This window comes from Stegastes partitus, unplaced genomic scaffold (genome assembly GCF_000690725.1).
Source record: "Stegastes partitus isolate 25-593 unplaced genomic scaffold, Stegastes_partitus-1.0.2 Scaffold239, whole genome shotgun sequence".
Classification (NCBI taxonomy): Eukaryota; Metazoa; Chordata; class Actinopteri; family Pomacentridae; genus Stegastes; species Stegastes partitus.
In genome coordinates this window covers 160,422-172,349 of record NW_007577970.1, presented here as the reverse complement: position 1 = coordinate 172,349, position 11,928 = coordinate 160,422, and the positions used below count along the sequence as shown (strand labels likewise).

Here is an 11,928-nt window from a genome sequence, read left to right as displayed (position 1 = left end):
CTGTTGTTTCTTCTAGAATGTGCAGATCTAAGAAGCTGATACCTCGTTCTCCAGCCAACTATCTGACACCTGCTGCAGCTCGAGCACACCAGCTCACCTATGACACTAATCAAACACTGGAAAACTACTCAGTGCTACTCAATACCATCCATCCATCCATCCATCCATCCATTATCTATACACCGCTTAATCCTCACGAGGGTCATGGGGGGCTGGAGTCTGTCACAGGGCTACACTTAGAGACAGACAACCAAGCACACTCACATTCACACCAATGAACGATTTAGAATCACCAATTAACCTCAACATGTTTGTGGACCTTGTGGGAGGAAGCTGGAGAACCCACGCTGCACAGGGAGAACATGCAAACTCCACGCAGAAAGATCCCGGTGCCCCCACCGGGACGTGAACCGGCGACCTTCTTGCTGCGAGGTAACAGTGCTAGCCAACTGCGCCACCTTGCAGCCTACTCAACACCAAGCTATAATATTACAGTAAATCATCCATACATTGTCAATGTGCTCGCAGGATTGGTTCCTTAGTTTTGTGACATATGAAACTCTGGAAGTCTGAATTTGTGTTTTTGAGACTGTCATCAGTACACTGAAGTTCAAAGGTGGAAATGATAAGACACGGTGTTGTCTGCTTGTTTCAATCTTGATACGTCTTCCAGTATCTAAAAAACATCCGATAGTAACAGGGTAAAAGACTTCCTACCAAAGCTGGAGGCGTTGTTGAGTGTGAGGTTGTGCATCACTCTGGCACCAAAGAAACTCCACCTGAGGAGGAAATCCTGGGCTCGCTTCTTCACTGATCGACCGCTCTGCTTACCGGGCTGATCAAGACACGAAGGCGGAAAAGAAAAACATTCAGCTGCAGAACAGAATATTTGCAGAACTGTGTCCAGACATGAGGAGACACATTTAAACAACCTTGATGACTTTATGCTCCACTACAGAGTCCAACCACTCGATGAACGACTCCACCGTTGCGTTTTTTCTAAGCAGCTCCTTCAGCTCCTGAAAGACGGTAATGGAGTCATCTGGAAAAAAGAGAAAGACCACAGAAAGAGAGAAGTTGGTCAGTGTTTCTTCATTTATTTCAGAGATTCTCTTTTGCTTTGGGGCAACAGAAACCAGTGATGTTGTGCTCGGGGCGTTCATGGCAACTTTCAAATGATCAGTGTCAACAAGCCCAGTCCTTTGTTTACATCCACTTCCATATGTATGTTGGAAAGTTGAATAAATTCCTTGATAAGCACAGTGACATCAACAGAAATATCGACAAACAGCTGCATAATTTGTCACATAAATGCAGCACAATTTTTATTGATCATGCACTGCTACTGCGAGCAAAACCATTCAGCCACTGGGATAACAGCACAATGTTCAAGAGGATTCCAACTTTATGTTAATACATGTGCGCTGGCAGGACGTCATTAAGCCTCACAGATGACTTTGTTTCCTCTTTACACGCAAGTGCCCACTTCTTCTGTTTGCTACAGCATTAAACAGTAAGAAGTACGACCCAGTAACCAGGTATTACAGCTAATCTACACTACTTAAAGTGTTTTTTATCTGGAAAAATAGTATCAGACACTAAGCACGAAATTAATTGGATCCAATCTGGGGCAAAAGAAAAAATAACTCAGTCGGGACATCCCAACAGTAACTTTTAAAAACATACAGTACATTCACATCAGTGTATGGAATTACTAATGTGAATCATCTAATACTAGCCTTTTAAAAAACAAACCTTGGTTATGATCAATGCAAACATGTGCTCGACGGTCTGTAGTAGTCTTACACTCAGAGTAGATATCCGGGTCCTGGTCTCCAGTGGCCGTTACGCTGAGCAGCGGCTGCGAGCTGATGCTGCTGAGATCCACATTGTCGATATCCAGCACCATGCTGGTCACTACAGACTGATCGAACAGCGCTGGACGTGCTATCTGGAATAACGGAAGGATGGAAGAGTTGCCTCAGAAATGGTGCTTGTTTTGAGCCATTAGAGTAAAACTATATTACTGGTTGTACCTGTGCCAGGTGCAAGAAGGAGGTCTGTCTCTTCAGAGCAGAAACAAAGCGACGTGCTATGGGGAGCTTCTTGGCTGCAAGGCATTCTGGGAGGTTTTCCAGAGAGGAGGCCAGCCAGTGCTCCCAGTGCTTGGCAAAGTTACGGATGTCTGCCAACAGACTGTAAACAGCATTATTAATAATGTGAAGATCTGATGCTTGCACTTGGTTGGACTGTGTGGCAGTGAAATGCAAGTGATGGCCAAAACTACAACTGTACAACTTTAGGATTATCTCAATAAAATGTGAACTGTGTGTTATGAAAGCATCATGAATAATTCAAGAAAAACATATCAAGGGAACATGAAGTGAAGCTGAAGTTACAAACCTTTCGGGCATCTCCTGCATGGTGGCAGGAATCAGAACATCTGTTAAAACCTGAAAAATAACGGACATGTTATTACAACAGAGCAACACACTGATAATTCAGGTGTTCACTGATGAATCAGAGAGAACAACCAGATCTATTCTTCTTCATAAAGTTGGGTTTCATACTTTTTGGAGGAGGCAATCTGTCTTACTTAGCTACGTTCATGTTTCCCTGCTCAGAAGTCACAGAAGACACCTCCCTCTCTCTTGCTCAGGGACACTTGCGACTATAAACTATACATACCCAGACAGCCTGGTCTGAAAAATGAAGCCGATGTGGATGTGATTTAAAGAGCCAGCACGGTGAGACTCTTCCGATGCAAAAAAAGTCTGATCGTATAGAAGTTTATGAGACAACAAACAACTACTCCTCACTTCATTTGTTTCCTCAATAGTCATTTTCCTAATGAGCTCATGGTCTCACTCACCAGTTTCAAGTCTTATTCAGAACATGATGTTCATTTAGTAAACGATGGTCCCATTTAGAGGAAAATAGATGACAAAGGAGGATATGCTTTAACCACGGCTACCCTGTGTTTGGCAGGTGGCTACCGTATGACTGGGCATAGTGTCCTCAGGTTACAGTTTCCAAAGACCAAGATGGCAACAACTAAATTCCAAACTCGATGCTTTAAGATGACAGTCCACAAACCAATGGGTGACACTATGGTGGCTACATATATCTTTTATATGTGTTCTATACTGGTGACCAGCGATTTTTGGATGATCTTTGGTTGAGAAAATCCTTAGAGATTCAACGGCTACCTAACTTTCAAAATAGTTGCAAAATGAGCTCAGAATTTCAGCACCTTTTTATAAAACAAGTGGTCAAAAATAACACAATAAAAATGTACAAAATGAGAAATGTTGCATCATTATTGCAAAAAGGTAAACCTAAATCTGTTCTACGTCAGAAACTAACAGAAAAATAATTTCTGGACTATAAGCAGCTACTTTTTTCACACGCTTTGAACGCTGCGACTTAAACAATGATGCGGCTAATTTACGGATTTTTATGATTTTTATAAATTTGCCTCGAGAAGGAAGTGACATTGAGAGCGACAACGAAAGAGAGACTGAGGAAGTGATGAAATATGTATAACTTTTTTTTCTTTTTAAAGTGAGTGGGTGTGGCTTATATGTTTATTTAAGTGTGTTCAGTAGTCTGAAAATTACGGTATATGCATCTAGCATTTTTAGGCCTTTATACATTTACAATTAATAAAAATGAATTGACTTATAAAACACGGAAACACAGTTTCATAACAACCTTATAGAGAATGGAGTCACAGACGCAGAAGATATCGACTATAACGGGGTTTTCAAGCAGCGGCAGCAGGTGGTCGGGCATTCCCTGCCAGAAGTGGAGCAAAAAATTCTGGATCTGAAAAAAAAAAATATTTCAAGAGTTGTATCAGCTTGAGTGCACATGTAAACTTAAAAATATTAAGTACCAATGAAATGCTTTCATGTGATTATCACCTCCTCAAAGTTGACGTTAATGGCATTATCCAGGATGCACTGGCAGTGTGTTTTGTACATCATGATCAGAGTGTCCACCTGAAAAAGAAACATTAAGATCTGATCATGACAAACCACTCAAACATTTTTTCCAGGAGGATTTACAGGTGCTATATGTGACACTATGAAGCAGGCATGTTGTGTGTTTTTTAACAGAAAACGTAGAAAATCTGGAACTACAGTGACAACGGTTTGCCACCAACCTTTTCTCTGGAGATATTGCCCTGCAGCAGGAGATGCTGGGCGTTGGGGAAGTCTGGGAGCAATGTTCCGGTTTTAGAGCTCAAAGAGTATTTCCTGGTGAAGCCACCCTGCAAAACATAACGGTGTGAGCCCAGTCTTCCTCGGTTAATCTTGATACAACTCTATAAATCATTTAAACTGGCTCGATTTAAAACTTCAGTCTCCCTGCTTCCGAAAAAGATAGATCAACTAAACTCCAGTTTAATAAATAAAGTAATCTCAGAAGTTTTAAAATCTCAGTTAAGTGAGCTTGAAAAAACAAGTTCAACAAATTTAACATATTAAGTTGCATCAACCTGTATTTATGTGATACCTTATAGGAAGATTTACTTTTCTTTTACATTTCCTCACAAAATTATACCTTTCATGAGAGTTATTAGAGCTTAGACTGAACGAACAAGTCCTCGGGTTTAAATGATCGTCTGATACGACCCATGTGAGCGGTACTGAAATGGCATGTAAGATTATTTCCAGTAACCAAAGCTGTGCATACAGAGGAACTGTTGTATTGCCATGAGTTTTGTATTACTGTTTGACTTGCATCTTTGTTTAACTTATTGTTAAGTTTCATTATCAGGTACCAAGACGTGGTTACAAAACTTTTTGGTTAGGTTTAGGAAATGATCTCAGTTTGGGTGAAGATATACCCTTTTATACAACTCTTTTCCGTACATGCACAAGAGATGGTATCGACTATATGTATTCTGCAAATGTACACTACTACCTAGCATGCGCACTGTTGTTCTTGTAGTGTAGTTGCACTAACAAAAGTTTAGGGTACAAAGGTTTGAACTCTCTACAAAATTGCATGTTCAATGTCTACTAATATCCCAATGATTGTTTTTAGAAACTTCATTTCATTAGTTGAATCAACTTTCAGAGAAACTTGTGTTCGTAAGTCCCGAAGTGCTCCGAAAATAAGACAGAAATTGCAATTCCTATGACATTTTTTTATGAAATTAGGAATATATATTACCTCGTTCTTGAGCTTGCTCCCTGAAAATCTGCAATCAAAATACAACAGATTGATTTTAGAATTAAATGATTAACAATTCTTTTTTTTTTTTTTAATCCTGTGTGTAAACTTACAGATGGTTGAATTGTGTAATAAAGCGACATACCATGAGCTAAAAGTTTCAACACCAGCATAACAAAAGCACAAGTTCATTGCTTTTAAATAACAGCATATTGTTTTCTTTATGATTATTTTGTTTTTCAGCACTGATTATGACAAGTCAGGTAGTATCTCTAAAAAACAAACAAAAAAAAATACTAATTTTAAAGATTTAAAATAAAAAACAGTAGTGAGTCATTTTCAGAACAAGGGAATCAAGCTGTAAATGTTACCTGGTCAAACCTTTCCCAGAATACACGGAGTGATAGTAAGCACTGCTCTCTTTGATGCCAATTCCATAGTAATGATATCTGTGAAATGACAAGGTAATATTGTCAAATAATGATCATCAAGTACAAACATTACTTTTGTGTTGCATTAATCAATGTCTGAATCAGACATTTTAGTGCTCTAAGGATCCCAATGTTTGAATTAAATGGTTGTAAGTAAAGTTTGGGTTTACTTGGAGTGTCCTCTAGTGCCCAGTCTTCTTGTTGTCAGGAGAGGAAACTTCTGCCGGATTGTCTGAAGGGAGAACCAAACAATCAATATGAGCAGATAATTAGCAAGTAATCAAATCAATATTAAGATTCTGCTGTGCCATCATAATGAACTGCATTTAGTGTTTGTCCCTGTACAGTCATGTTGTTGATGTGTATGAGGATTGGAAAACCAACATATATACTGTTTAGACATTTTTACTGAGAGATAACCAAAAAGTAAATGTTTAGACCAAAAAATTAATACTGAAAGCATTGTATTTTGTTTTATTTTCTTTAACAGTGCACAACAAGAAACAGAAAAAATGTTCAGGTAGATCAGTTACACAAAACTAACGCAACACATCAGTGTCAGATTTTACATGAAAACTTGGAGAAAAGAAACACACCTTTCCAAATGTAGCAGCGCAGGCCGGCTCAAGTTTCTCTTTCCTGCAGAAGTCCAGATAGTGGGCATAGAGGATACATCGAGGCAGACACACTCCTTCACACACGATGTAATTCTCCTCCAGCCTGTTGAGACACAAAATCACTCCTGGAATTATCAGGACACTATATGAGAACACAGTGAACACACAAACCTGCGAAATTCGAGCTCCACAGCAAAAATACAACTGATGGAAAACACATGACTCAGCTTTATATTTTCGAGGAAACAAAGTAGAAACAATCACCAGAAAAGGAAATTAGACTCACATGCACCAATCAGACAAAAACTCAGCTTCGTGAGTAATATGTAAAATAACTGTAGGCCAAAGAAGACTGAAATATATATTGTTGGAGTGTCAACTGCAACAAAGGATGATATTTTATATGCTCTTCATATGTTTTACATGAAATAATCTTGATCTGGAAAACCGCGACCAAACACATAAGTGAAACAAAAAGACCCATAGGCTTCAATATTAGTGCCGCTAATGTTTCCTCTGTACATCAAGAACTTTTATTTTCCAATTTAGTGCTGTAATGTCAATTTATATGCTGATGATGCAACTTTGTAGGTTCAAGGCTTTTTGCAGTTTTAACCCTATTCAGGACTTTTGGGGCCCAATGGACCCCAAGAAAGACCTTCTGCAGCTATCCATCTGAATGAAAGTCCTGAATAGGGTTGATGTTCCCAATCACATCCATGCTTCAGAGTGTAATCTATTTGATCCAGTTTAACATTCTAAATACTTTGGAGCTTGGACAGACAGCAGCCAACCTGACAAAACTCTTGCTGAACGTCAAAACCTAAAAATTCAAACCGGAGTCTTATACCAAAACAGAGATTGTTTCACTTTGAAAACCATCATGCAATTCACCATCATGACTGCACTGAACAGGTAATTAATAGCCTGTATGATCATGTTTCAGCGACTACCCTTGGCATGTTTCCAAGGACTTTTACAAGTAAATTATTGTTTGTTACATTCAAGCCTGTCACAAACAAGTTCACACAATGCTTATCATTCAATCAGCAGCAGCAGTAAATCTCACTATCTCACAGAAGTTTATATGTGGTGTCTGTGTTGACAGTCCCAATCTGATGCATTGAATTATGTTATAGCAACTGTAGCAATGGATGGAGCTTATGGAGGAAAAACCTAACAAACTTCTAAGAAATGTTTCTGATACTCGTGATTAAAAAACAAACACTCTGTGTTTAGAGGCAGACTACATCCACACTTTTCCTTTTCTTTTCTTTTAAACCAAATAAGATAAATAACTTGTTTGTTGGATCTTTACAGTGTGCAGCACATTGAGATTCAACAAGTATGCACCCTATAGATGACAGAAAGGTAAGAAACTATCATTTTGCTATGTACACACACATTACAGTGTGAGGAAGTACGGCTGCAGCTATTGTTGCTTTGGTCTTGGTATGTTAAGAGACTTTATACCGTACGAATCATGAGGCTTTGAGCTTTCAAATGTATGTACAGTTTGATGTAGAATGGAATGATACTATTCAAAATACAGCAGCAGAATTTTCTTCTGAGAGACTTTTAGATTTTACTGGCATATTTTCCACAATCTTTGTGAACATTTATATTTGCTATGTGTGTGTATGATAGTAATGTGGATGGAGTATTTTACTTGCTTTTATGTGATTTGTTCTCAAGCCTCTCTCACAAAAGAGATCTCAGTGAGACTTTCTGAATACATAAAGCTTGACCAAAGACGTAGACGTAGCCTCTGGTTCTAAAGATGGCAGTCAAAAATGCTTCAGCCAGCAGGGGGCGCCTCCTCCTGTTGCAAAGAGAAGTCTGATTGCATAGAAGTCTATGATAAGTCGCTGCTCTTCTCACTTGGTTTGTTACCTCAGAAAACATTTTTCTAAAGAGTATACAGTCTCACTCAATAGTTTCAGCAGCTTTTGAATACAGCATGATGTTCATTTAGTAAATTATGCTCCCATTTATAGGAAATTTAACACAGTCACACAGCCCAGTAGTAGTTCCACCACTCAACAGCATTTTGGATAGAGGGAGTGAATTAAGCAGTTGTGATACAAACAACAATAACAAAAATATTGGGTAGAGATACTGGATGTCACCGCTAAAACCTTGAATCTTGGATATTAGTTCCTTCAGCGTTGCCGGTCATCTTACCACTGCAGAGTGAGCTGGGTCTGCTTCTTCTTGTCCTTGATGATCTGACTGATGGTCTTCCTGGAGGCAGTGATGCTCTGTTTGATAGTCAGGTCGGAGTTTAAGTCCACCAGATCGTCCTCAGACGACGGCGTCTCGTTACTGTCTTCTGCTTCTGAAACAGACAAACAAGAGAGCAGTGTTCACAGGAGGTGTACTTTTTTTTTTTTGCAGAGCATGAATTTAAGAAATATTCAAGAAAAAGGTTGCCGACACCAGTTCCCTTGTAGAATTTTGCTTTTATCCACTATAGTTTACACATATACTGGTCTTTCCATATCACCCTCCTAAACATACGAAGAGTTCATTTGCAAAAACAGATAACTCCATTTTTGTAGATTTTCAGAAAACTTTTTTTTTTGTTGTTTGCTTGAGTTAATATCAATTAAACTGAAGTTGATCCTGTTGGAACAACATGACAAAAATATAGATAACTTGAGTTTGATTGATGTTGTCTCAGGTAGACGATGGAAAAGTGGTGAAGGTTTGTGAAGATGGAGTTGTCCATCCATCATCTATACACCACTTAATCCTCATTGGGGTCGCGGGGGGCTGGAGTCTATCCCAGGTGACTCAGGGTGAAGGCAGGGGACACCCTGGACAGGTCGCCAGTCCATCACAGGGCTACACTTAGAGACAGACAACCAAGCACACTCACATTCACACCTACGGACAATTTAGAATCACCAATTAACCTCAACATGTTTTTGGACCTTGTGGGAGGAAGCCGGAGAACCCAGAGAGAACCCAAGATGGAGTTGTCTGTTTTTGCAAATTAGCTCTTCATATGTAGAAGCAGCAGTGCACAAAAGATGTCTGAACAGAAAAACACTCTACTAGTTCTTACACTACTTACCATAATTTGTAAGATCCTGTGATCAGAATAACTGGAAATACATAGAACTGGTTTTGTTTTAGAGTTCTTTGATTTAAACTATGCTGCTTTTAGTCTTTTACAAACCAACCCGGTTTTGTAAACTCTTCATCCTCTCTGTATCCATTATAAAACCTTGAATCAGTTCATGCCTGTATATCTGACAGGCTGCTCGTACATCAGACATTATACTAATCTTTACTAATGGAATATTTTTTATGTAATTCTCAGATTTATATTTCGGTTTCAATGTTTCTTCTTAACCCCTCAGTGACTCCTTACTTGTCTCAAGGTTCTTCTTGTGAAATACGCCTTTATTTTCTAATCTAAAGACAGGCTGCGATACGAAAGAGGAAGAAGAAACTCACTTTCTTTTTCTGACCTTGAGAAGGTGATTCGTGATTTCATTCATCACTTCATCACGTCCGCGGGTGTGTGCACACAGCAAACAATAAAGTATATGAGCAATGTTAAAAGGAATCAAATAATGGAGCATTATTTCCTGAAGTGTGCTGGAACAGCTATTCAAAGACTTGTTGTTATTGTGCTCAATAGGAATGTTTTAATTGCTTTTTAGCCACAAAGAGCTTGTTTTTCTTTCTCCTTTTCTTTTTGTACAAACTTGAAAAGAAGACACTCTGCAGCAAGAAAGGAGACAAACCTGAACACTTCTAATGTCGTGCCATGATTATAAAAGTGAAGAAAATAGTTATTGCAACTAATCAGACAATGACAAAGTGTCGAACAAGCTAAATTAAATAAACTCAGTTGAAAAACAGCACAAAAACACACAAGGTACAATGAATAAGGTGTTTAGAAATGCAATGAGACGCTTCAGGAGCTCATAGATTATCAGTATATGCACCAGATAGTGTAAAATCATCTGTTTTGGTACTACAACTACACTACAATCTTGTGGGGCAATTTCTGAAGTCCAGCATCAGAAGGTTTTTGACAACAGTTGGACAGAAATGAAAGAAAAGCTTCACGTAATAAACAGAGTCACATGAAGCCATTAGTCTTAGGAACCAAACCCGGTGTCCATAAAAAGCTTCCTTCACTGTTTTATTTCTACATCTTAAAATAAAAAAAGGTAAAATAATGTCTGATGTCCCCATTTGACAAACAGCCCTTTGTGACAACAGTGTTCAACCAAAACACTGTTTACATTTTATATTTAATAGGTCTGATGTGATCTGTCTTCCTTTTCGTGCATCTCTCAAGACATTTAGCTGAAAACCAGAAGAAAAGTTCCCATTTGGTCATTTAAGCTAAAACTGCTGAGATTTATATATAAATCAACGTCTGCAAAATATTTACATTAAGCTTCACATTCCACATTTACAGCTATCCGTCTGAATGTAAAGATGCATTTCATCCATTTATAAATCACATCTTCCTTGTTGCTTATGTGTCCTCGTCATCACCTGCGAGGGCCAAAGAAGTTTGTGCTGTAAATAAATGGAACCTTGCAGTGGGTTCAGTGAAGTGTGCTGCTGCAGCGCCACCGTGTGGCCGACTTGTGTCACTTTATCACCTGAGTCCATCTCCAATCCATCCACAGAATCACATTCATATTTACAGACTGGGAGAGATGGCATCAGGTAAACAGGAGAAGATACAGGAGATAATGTTATAGGAATCTTAATGATATATAAAAATAAATAAAGTCTGAACTCCCAGCATGATTCATACATTAGATGTTCCATTACCTGATTTAATCCCAGAATCATCCTCCTGATGAAAGTGCGTCTGTCCGTTAAAGTCTGTGTGCGTCTCCTCTGGTGAGCTGCACACAGTCTTAGTGAAGGAGTGGATCAGAAACACGCCGTCTCCGGCTGAACTGTCACTGCTGCGCTTCATCGGCATCGTGACCGAAAAGACGTCAAATGTTTAAAAGTCAACCAAAGATTTAACAAAAAAAAAAAAGACAAAATAACAAACTGAAGGATGGAAAAGATCAGATCCTTACAGAGTTTGAAGCAGCTCAAATTAATCCTTAAACATAGTTTGTTGATCCCTCCTTCACTCAGGTCCAGGAAAAGGTAAAAACAAACATCATGTCCAGCATGTTGGACAGTTTTACTAAGACAAGAAAAGTGGAAATAAAAACCTCTGAGGTTTTCTCTGTGCTGACGGAACAACCTCAGACTAGTAAGGCTGTGCTGTGGGAAGGCAGAGCTAATGAAGCCCTGGATGCATTCATCATATTTACAGAAGACTGGGGCTAATCCAGTTTATTAATGATTAACAGAAAAACCCTCATCCATCTGTCCATCCATCCATCCTACCTCCCACAGTCAGCTGGCCCTTTCTACAGGGTTAAATACACATGAACACACACAGATTTAAGTCCAGCTTGTTGTCACTTTATCTGGACAGTTGTGAGAGCTGAAAGGCCTGCGTGTGCATCATGACTGGACATTATCGTGTGTTAGTCTGTTTAGGAGTGCATTTTAAATGGGAAAAGACTTTTTTCCTGATTAAAGAAAGAAAAAGGAAAAAGGAATAGTTAGTTACAAAGTATTATTTACCTAATATGACCTTATATTACCTAATTTATTCATTTAAATACAAATACAGAGCATTGAACTCACAA

At 38.8% G+C, this 11,928-nt stretch overlaps 1 protein-coding gene across 1 annotated transcript in view; it reads right to left on the bottom strand.

Moving 5' to 3' along the window:
• Positions 1-11,198, bottom strand: part of rfx6 (regulatory factor X, 6) — a 21,929-nt gene extending 10,731 nt beyond the window's left edge. Inside the window, exons 1-14 of the mRNA XM_008281610.1 lie at positions 11,042-11,198; positions 8,417-8,570; positions 6,212-6,335; positions 5,786-5,847; positions 5,556-5,633; positions 5,185-5,212; positions 4,169-4,276; positions 3,927-4,004; positions 3,715-3,828; positions 2,404-2,453; positions 2,037-2,196; positions 1,807-1,951; positions 933-1,042; positions 718-835 (exon numbers count right to left, since the gene is read on the bottom strand). Of these exons, the coding sequence (XP_008279832.1) occupies positions 718-835; positions 933-1,042; positions 1,807-1,951; positions 2,037-2,196; positions 2,404-2,453; positions 3,715-3,828; positions 3,927-4,004; positions 4,169-4,276; positions 5,185-5,212; positions 5,556-5,633; positions 5,786-5,847; positions 6,212-6,335; positions 8,417-8,570; positions 11,042-11,198 (1,486 nt within the window). The remainder of the gene's footprint in view (positions 1-717; positions 836-932; positions 1,043-1,806; positions 1,952-2,036; positions 2,197-2,403; positions 2,454-3,714; positions 3,829-3,926; positions 4,005-4,168; positions 4,277-5,184; positions 5,213-5,555; positions 5,634-5,785; positions 5,848-6,211; positions 6,336-8,416; positions 8,571-11,041) is intronic.
• Between the last annotated feature and the right edge of the window lie 730 nt (positions 11,199-11,928).